The 19,020-nt window shown below is 29.6% G+C and overlaps 1 protein-coding gene across 1 annotated transcript in view; it reads right to left on the bottom strand.

Moving 5' to 3' along the window:
* Positions 1-19,020, bottom strand: part of CARPB (Carbonic anhydrase-related protein B) — a 512,938-nt gene that overhangs the window by 105,859 nt on the left and 388,059 nt on the right. The window contains exons 7-8 of the mRNA XM_075357939.1: positions 10,572-10,638; positions 9,744-9,898 (exon numbers count right to left, since the gene is read on the bottom strand). Of these exons, the coding sequence (XP_075214054.1) occupies positions 9,744-9,898; positions 10,572-10,638 (222 nt within the window). The remainder of the gene's footprint in view (positions 1-9,743; positions 9,899-10,571; positions 10,639-19,020) is intronic.

Genomic DNA, 19,020 nt, shown 5'->3' on the forward strand with positions numbered 1-19,020 from the left:
CACTCATTTAAGCAATACTTTAAATATAATACTTTTTAAATAATAATTGAAACCGTGAAGTTCTTTTACAAACTGTGTATAATAAATTTACCTATGTTTAATTAATAAACTGATGCTAATCATCAGCTTACTAAGTTTACTATTCTTCACCGTTAAACTTAAGCTGTGTTACTTGTTTATCTTTTAATTTTCCATTCAATAAAGGAAAAATAGATTCTTAATGTTGTTTTAATAATTTCAAAGTATTCTAGGAAGTATTTTTAATGATTATTATGCAGACCTAATAACAAGAATCTAAAATTTATGAGAAAATTTGTTTTATTTTGAATTCAACTTTTTACTAAGCTTTCTATTTAGTAGTTTTTTATTTCCCTCCTCAAAAGGGAAATTATGGGATTAAAATTCAGGTTTTACATGTTACGCAGTTGACAAAATGGAAAATACTACTGATTGTTAAAAAGAATAATCCGACAAAAACAATTAACTATAAAAATAGTTTATATTATATTATATTAAAACATTAAGAGAAAGTTTGTACCTGAAGATGTATTTGAAGGATGAGTGAGTAAGTTGAAAAGGAGAGAGAAGAAGTATGTCTTCCATTTTAAGACATGACAATAGGGTTTTAAGGAAATGATAAGGTATAGCCTAGTGGAGAATCCACTATGGAGAATGATACAAAACTGATGCTAATAAATTGGAAGTTAATTTTTTCCTTCTAGGATAGAGCTGCCAATGGAACCGTCAACGATCTTAGTAATGTTGAACAGTTGTTTCTTACGTAAGTTTGTAGTGAATGCGTATATAAACAACTTTAAGTTATTTAAAAAAATAAAATGTAACATTTTCTTTGAGACCTATATTATAATAACACTTCACTGCCGAGATACCGGTTGAAAATGGAGTCTTTATCGCTTCTTTTATCGATGACAAGACTACTCTGGCTGTTGATTTCCCAACTCAGCTCTGGCCTTAACTAATCTACAATCCGAATTAAATCTAATCAACAGGTAACTAGAAACATGAAAGATAAGGGTTAATCAGGCAAACGTGGGCAAACTCCTTTCCTCATTAATAAAGGATAATGAACCAATAAATCCAAGACCAGATATAGTAAATAATCCACAAATAACCAAGCTTATATGACAAACAGAAGAATAAGCAACTCCTTTCCTCATTTCCAATGAGGAAAGGAGTTTGCCCACGGGTGCAACTAGATGTCATTTTAATCCCGCATGCTGAAAGTATAACGGTCTTACTTGGATCGTCGTTTGACGTAAAGGTTCATGTGAGTAAAAAAAAGAGGAAAGGAATTTAATATGAAGTCCAAGGAAAGGTTGCTGGGCAGGAGGTCTAAGTTCCTTTTGTCTAATTTGACTACTTTTACACTTTGTAATTTTAGAACCAACATGGACATATGACGTTCAAGTATGGGTCACGGCAAGCAAGACATGTTTTGAAATCATACAGCAGTTTCAGAATAAACTAGTGAAATGCTAAGCGCAGTAGTTAGTTAAAAAAAGTAAAATCCTCTAATATTTGGGTCATCGGTACATAAAGGAAGAAATTTAGCGTTTCAGTTTGAAAAATGAACTTCGGCTAAATCATCACGTAAACCACTTGGCCGTAAACCTTATGGACAAAGGTGAGTTAGAAGACAAGCGGCGACATATTCTGGACCTTAGTTACTCTCTTGTGTAATTACACCCGTTGAGTTTTGTGCGAGTATAGTTAGTCAATCCTTCATTCCTTCCTCTTTGTTTTTGTTTTCACATTCATCATTAATTTTTTTTTTTATTTTGTTTAATTTTTTCTTTTGCAAGTGTTTCACCGATCTGCTATTTTTTCGATTCTTGTTATTGTTATTTTTTCCGTTATACTTTTGAGAGTACAGTTCTCCAACAGTCCAATGTTGTGTACGTTTTACGTTCTATGTTCTACCTTCAGAAGTTTTACGTAGTGCTAGTATGTTATTTTTAAGGATTCTGAACGAGGATTGCTTTTTAATGTGAATTCGTATGATATAATTTCCTTAAGGTTCCAACAACCATATAAACTGTTTTAAATAAAGATTTGAAAAAAAAATTATTATTAATAATTTTGACAAGTTTATGTTCCAAGCTTATGTTCAGGTTAATTATCATTAATTATTCAGTTATATTATCATATTTTCATTGGTCTGAAAATATATACTCTTTTAAACAAACATGTTTCACTATAAGGAAATTTGCTCACACAATTTATAAGTTTATATATATTTGTTTTATTTTCGTTGTTATAACAATGAGGTGAGGTAACGTGTGTAAAGAAGAAAAGACAGTCGCATCAAATTTTCATCTCTCTTTTTTCTAACCAATACCTTTTCTAGGAAGAGAAGATTGACAGATACGTCAATACTTCTAGAACATACACTGAGGGCCTATAGACCATTCTCTGTTTTTTATTGTGTAGAAAAATCAATTTCAAAATTTTATCCTCTTTACGTAAAATTTTTGGATTTATTTTTGGTTTTTCATTTTTATTTTTAATATTACCAGAATTAACTATATGTAATAGTTTAACTCATTATTTATGAACAAGTAAAACCTTTTATCGTTTTTAAGTATATATTTCTCTTTTAACGTATTAAATTAGTTTATTTTATAATTCTTCACCATACATATTAAGTTAATTAAAAATAATCAAATTATCTAACTTTATTTTTTATAAATAAAGATTTATACGAAAAATGTAATGTTAAAAATTTACATTTTTAAATGTAATTTAAATTTACATTTATGTATCACGTATATATACGTACATATATATATATATATATATATATATATATATATATATATATATACATACAAATTTTATTATTTGGTTTATTTAACTTAATTTGTTGTGACAATATACATACCAAATAAAATAAAAAATAACAATAAAATTTTATATAATATAGATTACATGGTATCATATATTTTCTTTTAATGGTGAAAAAATTTTGACTATATTATTTTTTTTTTAAAAGTTTTTTTTTATAGTTAAAATACAAAAATTGAGTAATTTGATCATTTAACTGTTGTCAAAGTTTACAACCAAAAAGGATTACAATTTGTTTTCAATGCACCTAGGCTATAATCAATTCTATTAATACGTAGACTATATGACTGGAATATCTCTACTCATAACTTCAACTTTTGTTTTGGTTTATTCTCCAATCCATCGATATTTAAACTTCATGTTAACATTTTTTTTTTCGTTGATCAGTCTTGCACAAAATTTCACCTTATTATAATTATAATTTTCTGTTTTAATTCAGTCCTCTTAGTTTTCAAAATGAGGAGTTAATAATTTCAATATTTAGAAAATGATAAAAAGAACCTCATATACCACTCTACCGTTCTCATAATAACGTGACATCACCGTTCAATTACTGAACCCTGCGTATCACATCGCCGTATTAAATTTACCCCTCACTTTTGTATACTGAGTTAGTAATAATAAATCAAATAACTTTCTTACGAGTATTATTTCTCATTTAAAACCAAGCACTCTATTATTGGTAACAGCAAATGACGTTAGTATGGTAACAAACAATTTTGTTATTTCTCCGTTTTAGACCGGAAAGGTGAATTTACTCTCAAAGAATTTAATACGTTTCTTTAGATTTATTTTTTACTTACCTTGTAACGACAATCTAAAATTTGAGTATTCCTGTTACGACAAACTGTTCGAAGAATCGTATAACCTATTTTTTTTAAAAATAATGCCTCAGCTGTACAAAAATATAATGCCATGGTTTTTATTAAAACTATTTTTTTCTGTTAAGTATTTTTTTTTTTTTTGGGGGGGGGTTCTTGATGATATCGCCACATAAGCTTGAAGCTTGTGTGTGGGATATGCAAATGGAATTTTGTAAATGGAAAAATATCCTGTCTGACTGGGATTTAAATCCGGGACCTCCTGATAAAAGATCGAGACGCCGAGACGCTACCATCCCGCCGCGGGGACTGGCGGAGTGGCGATTTAGGTTATTTAGAAATGAAATATTTATATATGAAGGAAGCGGTAAATGCACACTGTAGCAATACAACTGGAGAAAATAATAAAAAATTAGTTGCATGTTTGTGCTTAATTAACTACTTTAGCGTAAATCAATGAGATTTCTGCTCAACCATTCTGTGAACAGATTTCTTGCTCGGTATCAAAAAAGGACGCTAGTACGGTATTTTTACGAAACAATTAATATTTTGCAAAGCTATTAGCAATTAATAATGCCTTAAATTTCGAGGCCTTATCCGAACATTCTGACAGGTTCTTTCTGATCAGATTCCATGAGTCCCTTGCAAACGAATACTGAAATGTACTCTAGACATCCTGTTGTCTGTGATATACAGTCTATCATCTCTGAAATGACTCAACGTAACACATCTGTGAGCTTCTGCTTGATCCCAGCCGTACTGGAATTTCAGGAAAATCTTTTGCGCGCTGATCGTGCGGCAAAAGAGGCTTGTTTGCAACCGCCTTTCAATAATCTGATGTTTCGAATGATCTTGTTGATTTTCTGAAAGGTGTGGTTCGTGATGAGTGGCAGAGTGAATGAAACACTATCATCAATATATGACAGTGCTCTTAACTTCGACCAGTTAAGAGCACAGGCCGGCCTCTCTGGATCGAGTTGTAGAGTCTCGGCCTTTCATACGGAAGTTCCGGGTTTGAATTCGGGTCAATCATGGCATTTTTACACGCTATATTTGTCATTCATCTCATCCTCTGAAGCAATACCTACCTAACGGTGGTTTCAGAAGTTAAAAAAAAAACCAGTGGTTTGTCGAATGGCATTGAGAAAGGTACCGGGGATTGACCAACTTGACCCAGATATTTTTCACCATCTTTTGCCTGTCAGATTGTCGCTTGGCAGATTGTTCTCGGGATGCATTAGCTGGGGTTGCTTTCCGACTTGTTGGAAAGTGGCTTTGGTAAGGGTGCCTTAAAACCTGAAAATAATCCTAGAGAGGTCGGCAGCTATCGATCCATCAGCCTCTTGCCAGTTATCAGTAAGTTGCTGGAAAGGCTGGTCGTGGAAATGTAGTGGAAAGCATCGATATGAACAGTTTTCTAAATCGAGGTCTGTATGGATTCATTGAAGGGTTTGATACCAACGATTGCATCTTAAATGCTGTTGTCGAGGTGGAAAGCGCCGACTGTAAATATGTTTTGGCAATTTTTATTGACATAAAGTCAGCATTTTCTTCCTTGTGTTGGGGTTCTATCCTATATGAGTTGGAACTCCGCAATGTTCCCAAAGCCCTACAGGCTGTGGTGTCTAACCTCACGGCTCTGTTTAAAGACGAGCGCCTAGTTTGGGAAAAATCCGTAACCAGAGGAAGCCAACAGGGTTTCGTTCTTGGTACCCTGCTGTGAAACCTAGTTTTTGACGGATTTCTGGGATTGACATTTCCAGACGGGGTGACGGCTGAGGCTTTCGCCGATGACTGTGTTCTTTTAGTTCAAGGTAATCCAAGACCACAACTGGAAGAAAGAGCGCGGGCGGCCTTGTAAGCTGCAAAGCTGTATGGACGATCAAAATTGAAAGATTTCTGTACACAAGCCGAAGTATATGCTTCTTAAGGGCGCAGACAAATTATCGTGCAGTCGACAACCCCACATTAAATATAAAGGCTGTAAAATCAGCCGAGTTAGGGTTCGTAAGTACCTAGGTGATTGATGAAAAGTTCCTGTTTACCAACCATATTAAACAAGTAGCGGCGGACGCCGCTACTAGAGGTACTACTTAGAGGTACTAGAGGTACTACTTAGAGGTAGAGGTAGAGGTTAGTTAAGTTAGAAGGATTCCTCGGAAGGTGTATGGGCTGTCGGGCCGTCAATTGTACATGGTGTACCGAGGTGTTTTCGAGAGTATGACCACTTACACGGCGTTTGTTGGGCGCACAGGTTGGATGGAATAGAGCACTTATTCTAAATTTAAGGAGTATCGAGCACAGAGGCTTGATAGTATGCACAGTAGGAAGGTATTTGGGATGCGGTTTCAAGCTGGACCTATACCGGAGCAGAATGGTGATCACAATGCACCGGAACTAAATTTCGATGAGTTGCCTATCTCCTGCGGAGGAGGCTTCAGAGCCTCGCACTGGAAGCATGGCAGCAAGAATGACTCATTACGACTAAGGGAAGGTCATTTTTTAAATTTATACAGGTCCTTGTATATTTAGGATTTGGGGGGATGGCACGCATCTAGTTCATTTTAAGGGTAATAGGAGCGCAGGTGCTCACCAACCATGCGAATTTAAAACAATATCTGCACAGGTTCCGCCTGCCAACTGATGAGCTGTGTGTCTGCGAGTAGGTCCAGTCGAACGAGTACATGAAGTTCGACTGCCACGCTCTAGGGGAGGCCAGAACCCTGGAACTTAAAGGCCAAGGGGGAAATTGCCGCTCACAAACGGCGAGTCAATGTGGTGTGAGTCGCACTGTCAGACCGTGTGGGTGTTCCTTGATTCAGTTTCGTTGTTCAACCGCCATCAGTAGTTTGTTAGGTGGAAAGACTCTTACCGCACTACTGTAGCAGGCTGTTTTCGAGAAATGGTTGGCCATCAGCCAATAGCTCCAAGCGCTGTAAAAGGTGGACAGGTAGTTGCTGGCTCTTAGCGACCTAGGTGTGGCAGCGAATTGCTGCCACACCTAGGTCGCTAGGTCACTTTATGACAAGTGAACGGCTAGACACAAAAGTGAGTGGTGTATTGTACTAAGCTTATATCGTTCACACTATTAGGTTAGCTCCAGGAACTAGTTAGGAGACTGGTCGCATAAACTGTTCGAGACAGAGTACCCCTTCGTGGAACAGACATTCGTTCTTATGCTTTAGGGCGATCGAATGGGTTGGTGGCGGAAGTAATCCCTGTAAACCAAGATAATGCGAATTATGTTGGGGAACAATGCAATGATGTTATCGATTGTCTTGCGAATTATAAAGGCCGCACATCTTAATTCAAGAATTTGTTTATTCATGCGGTACTTATCGTCTGAGAATGTCATTTGACGTATGCCGGATGTCAGTTTTTGTATTTTTAATTTACTTTTTTAATGTTGAATTTACTGGGGTTTTATTTCGCTTTAATATACTTCATGGACTCTTTCCATCTATTCTGTGTTTTTATATTACTGTTGTTTAGTTTATTATTTTTTGTTTCTTTTAAATATTTTTTTGTTTAATACATAAATATCACTTCTGGGCATTTTAATCTAATTTTAGTTTTTGTTTTGTTATATGTTTTTTCTGGCGATGATAACTTAAAAACGTTTTTCGTCCATAAAAAGAAAATTCACACATTTTTTGTGACAAAGGATAGCTAGCTTGAATCTTTTATTTATTTACGGATTTTTTTTCTAAGTTTACATAGTAGAATATATGTATAAGAATATATATATATAATAATTTATTATTTATTTGCTAATAATTTATTAATTCTTTGACTATTATTATTTTTTTACTGAAATAAATTTTCGTAGGTTTTATTAATTTGGTATGAACATTTGAATATTCCAGATATTTTACTGTATGCTTTTTATTAATGTCGGTTTAATTAATACATAAAACTCAAGCAACAAAAATAATTATTTCGTAGATACCTAAAATTTTATTTATTATTAGTTATATTTTGAAGGCATTATTTGAAATAAAAGATGAGATATTTATTTTATCCATGAGTGGTATCTTCCTACAATCTAACAATATATTAATTGGTAAAGCTTTTAATTTTACATCATAAAAAGTTTTTTATTCTACTACTTTTCAACTAACATAAATAATGTCTAAATCTTTTTGGATATAAGAAACAATAAATTAAAGAAGTAACAATAGATAAATCTCATCTGCTACTTGTTTGACAGTTATTTTAAGTGTGAATGATTATTTTTTATTTATTTCATTAGATAAATATTTTCACAGCCTTGTTGTTTAACAGTAGTTTACTGGATATTTCGGCTTTCATTAAACTTGTTTACATTCATTCGAAAGTACTCGTAAATAAAAATGTTGTAATGTTTGCTAACCGAAATTAATTTTTCTTCTTTTCCTTTTTTAGTTGTGTCTTGTTTGAGTCACAAATGTAATTGTTTAACACCTTTTTATATTGTTTGATGCCATTTAATAGTATAGTAAATTCAATATAGTAAACTGTATAGAAAACCAAACAAAAATATTCAAATATATATTTTAGTGTGTTAAAAATCATGAAATCATAAAAAAAATTAATTTTAATATACTAGAACTTTTTTTTCCTGTTTAGCCTCCGGGAATCACCGTCAGGTATTACTTCAGAGGACAAATGAGGATGATATGTATGAGTGTAAGTGAAGTGTAGTCTTGTACAGTCACAAGTCGACTATTTCTGAGATGTGTGGTTAATTGAAACCCAACCACCAAAGAACACCGGTATCCACAATCTAGTATTCAAGTACGTATAAAAATAACTGACTACCTTTACTAGGATTTGAACGTTGGAACTCTGGGCTTCGAAATCTGCTGATTTGCGAAGAAGCGTTCACCACTAGACCAACCCGGTGGGTACAATATACTAGAAGTTGGGGAATATATATTTAATTTTTAATTAGGAATTGAAACAACTTACAAGACCGTGTGAATGATTAGTTCGTTTCCGTTCGTTTTTATAAAATATTAAAGAATTAACCTGGAAGTTAATATGAATCATAAGTAGATGTTAATGAAATATATGCATTTTTTTTTAACGTAAATATAAAGATTAATTCCGTTTTAAATAACTTTTCTATTTTAATTTTTCCATTTCTAATTTACTGAATAAAATTTATATTTTTTGACCTAACACAATTTATAAGAAATATAACAGTATACTTGGAAAAAGAATTCAATAGTTAATTTTTTATGCTTGTTTTCTTTCTTTATAAAGAGAAATGATGTTATGATTTTCATCTTTACCATCACAAAATAGGAAGCATTCATTATTAAAGGAAGATCAATTTTTCATTATTGTTCTCGTCATGTTTTTTTTACATAACACTTAAAAATACCTTTCAATACTAGGTAATAGATTTAAATATCGTGGATACCGTTTATCCTTTGGTGGTGGGGGTCCAATTAGCCACACGTCTCAGGAATGGTCGGTCTGAGTTTATTCAAGACTACTATTTCCGGTACAGTTACTTTAAACTGAAAAGTCGCCAATGATTTTAATTATTGATGCGACTATAAATAAAGTATTAAAGAATGAAAAAAAAAATAATCAATTTTCTCTCATTGATTTCACATTTAGATATCATTTTTTTTTTTTTACGTAAAATAATATTTATCATTTCTTTTATTATATTAAATATTACATTTCAACTAATAAGAATCATGTTTATTTATTTTTTATTTTTTAATTTTAAATGATTTTTGTGAAAATTCGCAGTTATAGATACAATGATATTTACGTTTAGTGTTATAGTATGACCTTAATTTATGATAGCTTAATTATGTTTTAAAATTCAAAGTAATGAGCTTGTATAAGAACATATGAGTCGTACAAGGTTACTCATAAAATGCAAACTTTATTGATTTTAGTTTGATGGTAATATTGCTTATTATAGTTGTATAATAATTCGTGTATTTACGATTAATATAAAATAAGTATCCATTTATCAAACAAATGGTATCTTAAACTGTAATTTGATCAAATAAGTGATATATAAACAAATATTCATATATTCTATTCCAATACCTGTTGCTTTGTGATGTATATGGGTTTATTGAGTATTATCCATGTGACAGTTTCATGGCAGGCTGGCATCGTTGTTGATCCATCATATGTCATATAATACTCTGTATCTGGCAGAAGCCCCATTACTGACAGTCTCTTTACTTCAATCTCCTCACCTATCGTAAGCAAAAAGGTTTTAAACATAACATTGTGATGTCGAAAACAAGAATGAATTATAATTCTTTTATTCTACTCATGAGATTAAGTATGTAAAATTATCTTTTTTATTGATTGGTTATATTTTAGAATATGATTAAAATCGTATTTTACTTATTTTTGTATTTATCCATCCAAATATGCAGAAAAACTTGAAATATATTTTTAATCTATATAATAATTTACAAAATAAAAAATTCTTCTTTGTTTACGCCTTTCTTTGTTAGAATTTAACAAATCAGCATGCGTACAATAATAAACAAACTTTTTTTTTTGATTTGAAAAGATTGTACTGTTATAATAAGGTTACTAATTTATGAAATATGATACGTGAAGTATGCAAATATTGTTAATTATTATGTAGATTATATTCTTTTAAACTACATTCTCCACAGAGCTGTTTTTTACAACAGTCGAAGAGGTATTTTATTTTCAATTTCCTAAAAGAAGATATAGCTGCTACATAAAGTCCTAATAATTAAGTTCTTGTGAGTTACTGATAAAATAATTAATCAAAAGATTACCAGTCTTACCGTTCACCCACGATATTTTTCATTAGCTTATTCAGAAATTATTTATAATTACTTCACTTTGATCATAAAAGTAAGTATTATCGAAAAAAAAGACTCTTACCTCCATATCGGATTTTATCTAGTTGATCTGTCAAAATTCTTAATTCAGGATTTGATAGGTCTCCCAGCTGTAAAAAAAAATACAACGGAACTTAAAAATGAATAAAAAAACAAAAATTTAATTACATAATCTTTAAATTATTTAAAATAATAAAACCACATATACTTTTAATATAATTGTACTGATTTTTACTATTTTGCTGTCTTTCTCGTTACAAACCTTAACATTTTAGAATGTTTTATGTTTTTAATCAAAATCTCAAATCTTAAAGCGTATGCGCATTTGAATTTGTGCATCTCGTATAATAAAGTAAAAATTAAATTTTTTTGTTTGTTAGTAACAATGAAATCGATCTGTAAACTCAAAGATAGTGTTATTAACTAATCTACTACTGACTATACCGTATTAGCAACACCATTTCTAAATTCACTTGACAGCGATTACATGTTTAATTGGATTTGAGTTTATATCCAAGTCATTCTGAACATGTATCATACTTGACGTATATTCATTCACCAATTACCAACCCTTTGTGTATCATGTCAGGTTACCTACAAACATTTGCCTATGGTACTTGACATAAATACCCAAGTAGGCAATTGAATGTTAGAATATAAAAAATAATTCTGCTTCTTTTATTTATTTATTTATTTTTTTTTGTTACAAATTTTTATTTGCAATGGTCTACATTTTTGTTGAAACCTTAAGGAAATTTCATACGTATTCACTTTAAAAAGAAATCCCCTTTCAGATTGCTGAAAAATAAAGAACTAGCACTACATAGGCCAAACATGGTAGTTTTGAAGAACTGAAGTCTCAGAAGTATAATAGAAAACGAATAACAACAATAATGATCATCAAAAAAATGGCAGATTGGTGAAACACTTGGAAAAGAAAAAGCAAACCATAAAAGAAAAAAGGTTAAAAATGAATGTGAAAACAGAAACATACCGGAAGGGAATGAAGGATTACACAAGAGAATGACTAAGGTCCAGAATATGTAGCCGCTTGTCTTCTAACATGCTCACGTTTGTCTAGATAGTTTACGGCCAAATGGTTAACATTTTGATTTAGCCGAAGTTCATAGCCATTTATCCAAAGTTCAAACTGAAACGCTGAATTTCTTCCTTGATGTACCGAAGACCCAAATATATTAGGATTTCACCTTTTTTTAGCAAACTACTGCGCCTTAGCTATACATTCCACTAGTTTATTCTGAAACCGCTTTATGATTTCAAAACTTGTCTTGTTTGCCGTGCCCCATTGTTGAATACCATTTATCCATGTTGGTTTTAAAATTGCAAAGTATAAAAGTAGTTCATTATACAAAGGTAACTTAGATCTCCTACCCAGCAACCAATGCATTTCCTTGAACTTCGTATTAAGTTTTTTTCTTTTCACTCACATGAACCTTTCACGTCAAACGACGATCAAGGTGAAGACTCAGGTACTTTACATATTCAGTATGCGGGATTAAAATGCCATCAAAGTGAACCCTTGGGCAGTCTCCTTTCCCCACTCCGAACATAGCTCGACTTAATTTTATTAACCCTATCTTCCATGTATTCAGCCACCTGCTAATTAGATTTAATTGGCATTATAGATTAGTTGAAGCTGCAATTGAGTTATCATTAACAGCCGGAATACCCGTGTATCGGCAAAAGAAGCGACAGTGACTCCATTATCAACCGGAAGGTTTGCAACAAAGACAGAGCATAAGATAGGTCTAAAATCTGAGTTTTGCGGAACCCCCGACCTAGTGTCAAAGAACAAAGATAATGTTTGATTATAATTTAACCTGGGAGAAACACTCATCCAGATAGCTACGAATAACAAAATAATAAGTTTGTGGAAGATTTTTTTCAAATTGTAAAATTTTATAATTATATTTTTTTAATGATCGAAATGGAGTTTTAAAAAATTGTACTGAATTATTTGGAAGTTATCACTTTCATTTGTTTTCTTACTGTATTATAAAATTTTCCTTCAAATTTTTTTTTTTTTTTGGGATAAATCTTCCAGTGTATTTAGAATTAAATTACAAACAATAATAAATGCTTATTAAAAAAAAATCTGTGTACCTCATTAAAAGTTAAATATCTTTGAGTTGCTTTTATTGAATCAAATACTTATAAATTAATTTTTTAGTCTCTTAATGTATATACCATATTCTTTTACATAAAATAAACAAAATAAAAACATTTGAACATAAAAAGAATAATTTTTATTCCCAACCACGAAATGAAGTTTTATGCTATTCTGCTCAATAAATTCTCAAAAATCATATAAAATAAACTGTATTAGTGCAAGTACCAGAGAAAATGAAAATTCTATTTTAAGTATTTTATAAAATGCTGTATAATTTTTTGTGTTTTCTTTAATTTTTTAAAATGAACGTATTATTCATATGACCAATTTACTGGTTAGGTATACGTTACTATTCCATCCAAAAGGAAAAATAATTCTTATTTTCAATGAAGTGTCTTTCTCTTTCACTCATGTTATTAATGAACCGAATTTATTGATAGTTAACCAGCACATTAATTGAAGGAACTCTGATTTAAAATTTTAATCTTAATTTGAAATCTTGAAAGAATAACGATAATTAAATTTCTTTTTTTATAAATTACACTAATATTTTACCTTCTTCTTTTAATAATATATTTAATGTGATATAGTTAATAATATTGTTCCCGAAATAGAATTATCTTTATTTGCTCCTTCATATTACCTCTAAATGAGGAATAATATATAAAGTAACAATTTTTCAATTCCATTTCGCCTTCATTGTTGCTACTAACTATAATACAATAACTAACTAACTATAAACTAACTATAAATACTTCGTTGTTAAAAATAGAAGGTAATATATATTCGTTTTTAATGTTCCCTTTGTCTTGATTAAATGTTGTATATATTTATTTATTTTATTATTTTTAAATTTTGAATGTGTTTAAAGTAAATTTTTTGTATATAATGACAGAAGAACAAAGATTAAATATAGTTGGTAGGAAGGGTATACATCAATAAAATGTTGCAGACCGTATCACATCATATGATATCACATCACATGTGTTGCCTTGCCTAATGCAAACTGCCGAGACTCTGCTAGAATTTTAATCTGACCACTATCAGCGAAATACCTTCAGTGCAGATTCTATTCCACGACTTGAATTGTTTTTGTATCGGCATAATATTAAGATGATTCATTTTTATAAATTCATAATCCGTTTTCTATAGAATTTCTTACTCATTATAACTACTTCCTCAATTTTAAAATTTATTTCTAGAGTTTATAATGTGAATTTCTTTATAATTTAAAATGAGTAAATAAACTTATGTTTACCAGCTGAAAAAATAATAGTCTATTATTTTGAAAGATTGTTTAAAAAAGCAGTTTACTTTTTTGTATGTAACTGAGAAAAGATCTTTTCATATTTATATCAAGAATGCTTCACAATTTTTTTTTTTGTTAGGACATGTAAAACTGTTATTCCAGTTCTTTCGAATATGTCTTAACAATTTAGTTTTGATATTTTATATAAGATGAAAATTAATCTTCTCTATATTATGACTATCATTGAACTAGTACATCAAAAAGCTGATTAAAACAGGATATATGTGAAGATTCAGAATAGTGATTAATAGCTATCATAATTAAAAATTAATTATGACTTGTATGTAATTAGGTTTATAAACTCTGAATTTAAACATGTGGAAGCGTTTTCAGTTTGGTAGTTTAAGTCTTTGTTCAATTGTCTTCGCTGAAATAGTTACTTCTTTCCAGGTTCAAGATATATTCCTGTTGTAATATATTTTGCTTTTCAAGAGTAAGGAAATGTTTGCATTTTTATAGCAACAGTTACAACAAATTTATAGTTATAACATTTTTTTTTTTTACAGTAGTATAACAAATTTTTAATAATATTGTTTTACAATTGTTTTTTAATTACGTGAAATATTTATTTAGAATGCCAAAATAATTTTTTAATTTATTTTTAAACAAATAAAAAATGCTAAACATTTTAATTGATTTTTTCAAATATAAGACAAATGTACAAATCCATTAAAACTGAAATTGTTAAATCATTTAGAAGATTTTCACTTTTCTCTCACGGCAACTTTAACTTTAGCAGAGTTTTGTTTATTGTCTCCGTTTACTTTTTATTTTTCTACATTTTATGAGGAAGTAAATTTTGTGATTATCTATATTTTTGTATGTTAGATATTTTACAATGTTGAATTTTTCCTTGCAATGTTCTGGTAAATTCTATACTTGAGTAGGATGTGAGGGTTCCAAAAACACAAACATTGTGTGAAGTCGAGCTGTCTACGTACTAGTGATAAATGTGCTACTCGGTTTTCTGTCAATTTTTTTAGTTTTTTCAATGTTTTTTTTAAATTAAATCAAGGAAACTTATGTGCATCAGTCAAGTGTACATATTTATATTTGAAGCTAAATGTATAATAGCCTCGAAACGAAATGTCTAACAACTTTTTTCTTTATTTTGCATTAAAAATCTTTCCAATTTCTTTGGCTTGTTTTAACGCAGTATATATATATATATATATATATATATATTACAATTCTGTTTATGTGCTATATTTATTATTATTTTTTTCTATTCGAATAATTGATAAGTTTTTAGTTTGTTGAACATCATAAAAAAAAAAATTTCTGATGGGATATAGAAAACGTTATAAAACATTTGAAGCTGATATGATTTCAAGAAATATTCGTTATAAAATTTTTATCAATTTTTTTTTATTATGTTTAATATATCAATTCCTTTAGTCATTTTTCTAAAATGAACATTTTTATGATTATATAGAATTTCTATACAAGAATATTTACATAGCAGCTTATTAATTTAAGGATAATAATTTCAGTTAATTTATTGTAAAGAATGGTTTTATTTCAGTTTTTACTTATTTTATTAAACTATATGTGGATTGAAAGTTAGTACAGATTGTAATTGGACTGGACGATCATGAATATAAAATATAATTCTACTTTATAATACGGTAGTAACTACGGTGAAAAAAAAAGAAAAATGTATAAATGACAAAAATAATTAAATTAAAAACAAACCTGTGATGGGAGTTTATTTTTAGGTATTACATCATATAAAAAAAAAGTAACTACAATTGTTACAACTAGATATTTTATTAATGACGTAAATATTTACTGTTTAGTTTAGTTGTGCCTTTTAGGTAGATGTCATAAGAAAGCTACCTATTTTAATGGGTACCATGATTCGACTTTCAAAATATTTCAACATACCTTCACGTTTCACACCCCCAGACCCCAAAACACCGTCAGTTCAAAAGTTTATATATACTTATATAATACTAATATTATATATATATATATATATATATATACATATATATACTTATTTATTATATTTATTTCTCTTTCTTGTGGAAACGATAACTGCCGTAATTTTGCGCCGATCACTTTCAAGTTTATACACAAAATATAACAACTCAAAATCTTAGTCAAGTTCGTTAATGAGCAAAATCGGACCATGGGGGTAAAAATTGATGGTTTTACGTAAAAAACAAAATATTGCTATAACTTTCTTATTAAGTAAAATATCGAATTCATTTAAAGTTCCAACTATTCTTTGGATAAGGGCTTAAAACATATCACAGTAAAGGTTTTAGATATCTCCAACCATTGGCTAAGGGGGTGGAAAAAATGGGGTTTCGAAAACAAAAACAAATCATACCTTCCTTAATAGGCACAATATCGAATCGGTTTAAAGTGATCCGTAGTCCTCTAGACATTACGTAAAACTTATCTGAAACAATTTTTGATATGACCAACCCTTGCGGCAAGAGATGACAAAATTATTCCTGGAATTGTAAGAAGATGGGGGCTTGTCGTATGCTAAACATGTAAAACTTTTTCACATGTAACCACTGTCGAATTGAGTAAATTTGAAGTTTTTCTTAACTTTAAGGTGGAAATCTTTTTTATCCCCTACCATCGGTGAAATCTACCTCCGCCTCCCGACATGCCGAAAGGGATTTTTTTTTTATTTAGTTGAAATATTTATTTAGAATGTCAAAATATTTTTTAATTTATTTTTAAACAAATAAAAAAAGCTATACAATTTTAATTGATTTTTTTTCAAAGGATTTTCTTAGTGCGTACAAAAACCAAAGCTTGGTTTTAATTTCAATTTAAATAATAATACTGGATAAAATAGTGACAAGTTTAACATAAAAGTAATTTTGAAACGTTTTTGTTTGATTTTATTTACAACTAAATTTTCATTTATTAGGTTTTTTATTTATTCGTTTTTTTATACAAAAGTATCATACTGCATTGTTTAAATTTTATATAATTAACAAATATTCTATTTGAACTGTTCAAAAAAGTGTTAGGATTTTAATGAAAATCTGATTTCAATCATTTTTATATAAAAACATTGCGTGAAAGAGGAAAACATTTTTTTATTAAATGTTTCAGTAGAGGAATTGTGTTTATTAACAAAAATAACCGGAAGTAAAAAAAAAGTAAACATTGTTTATCGTAGTAAAGTTCTTTTTATCCAGCTATACCTGTTCGCATGGTAACGGATCCGACACGTTCTCACTTATACTACACATCTACAATTGCTTTTGAAGCAATACATGACGGTGGTCCCAGAGGTAAAAAAAAAGCTATATCTATTTAGTAAAAATGTATTGATAATTATATTTTTTTAATTTTTATTTGTTTGCATTTTTTAATATAAAAATTAATTAGGTCTAAATATATGCTTAGCTGCTCATTCTGAATTCACAGACATAATTAATACTCATGATTGTGATTTGTTTTGATTCAAATAATAAATCTCGTATTAATAACTTACTGATATTAAATTATCGAATTAAATTGAAATAATAAAAGTTTGTAGAAAAGATTATTATTTGGATTTTATACGTTTTAATATTAAGAAACATGTTATCGTAGATGTTGGGTGCACAGATGGGCAGCTAGAGAAGTTTTACGGTACCGTCTTCAGAAGATCTTTGATGGGGAATATTGTCGAAAACTCAGCCCATTAGAGTCGGTTAGGTGAAATCGCACTTCTTGAGCTAAAATCACAATTTGCTAAGTAGGAAGCATATTGTTTGAAAGGAAGTTATATCTCTACCCTACAAAACTTAAATTATTTGCTAGCTTTTCTAATATAACATGTGCTTATAATTGAGGATAAAGAGAACAATGTTGTGTTATAGAATTAAACAAGTTGTCGCTATTTAGAGAACGCATCGAAAAGTTAATGCGAGTTACTCTTTTTTATTATTAAAAAAAGGTATTTAATTTGGATATTTTTTCAAATATTCACAGAATATTTTTATTCGTTATTATTATATCAAGTCTATTTTACCTTGAATTGTATAAATAATAATCTGTATAATTGTTCCGATTTATAAAAATAAAATTCCAAGGAGAGAATAATATTTTATTTTATATTTAAAAATCATGATACTAGTATTTTTATAATCATCAGATTATATTATTTAGCGTTTACGCTCGGAGTTTAAGAATAGCTCTGATGAAGTAGGTCAAAGAAAAATAGATGAGTCACCTCATTTTATAATTAAGGAATGATACATTTAATCGCACAGTTAATGAAGGTGTTTAATTTAGGCAGTGAAGATAATATCCATACAACTCTATTAGATACTCCAAAATTTATTAATTATTTCAAATCTGTTAATCCACTTTAAAATATTTGTGAAACAAAAAGTAGTCGGTATTTGAACCAGATATTCTTAATTAGTGAATGCATTCTGAAAATTTCTCTTACCTTGAAATTAATTATGGTGATTTATTCATACAATTGTAAGAACAGGCTGACACAGAAATTATAGCCGCTATGATTATATTTGAAGTGTGTAAAGTGCTTAACCTGGGGAATCTAGCGATGCCATGCTTGGGGCTTAAACCGGGAACCTTCGGATGAAAGTAAGATATGCTAGCATACTTTGCTTTTATATATCGTTGATACAAAATGTATAATTTGGTGTGTAGAATACATTATTCTCATACATTTAGACTCAAATTAAAAAAAAATTATCTTTATTTGCAACTACACGAGACAAAAAAGCTACAAACAAAATCTTTTACAGTAGATTACTATAAACACATTCTATTACATTATACTTCTTTTTATTTGTATAACGTTGAATTAATTTTTAGTTCTTCTTGCACTTATCTGGAATTTACAGATTTTAGTTTTGAAAAAAATCTTATTTAAAACTATTTTAATAAATCTTTCTTTTCAGTAATTTTCTTCTCTATTCAATATCAAAAATAATTTCTTATTTTTGTCTTACGCATTATTTTAGTTTTGTATTTGATCTACAAAGAATCCATAAATAATTTAATTTATTTATAGAATATAATGTTTCAAAAAAGAATCAACTTTTTTTCCAGAATATCATT

The sequence above is a fragment of the Lycorma delicatula genome, chromosome 2, assembly GCF_047948215.1.
Source record: "Lycorma delicatula isolate Av1 chromosome 2, ASM4794821v1, whole genome shotgun sequence".
NCBI classification, from domain to species: domain Eukaryota; kingdom Metazoa; phylum Arthropoda; class Insecta; order Hemiptera; family Fulgoridae; genus Lycorma; species Lycorma delicatula.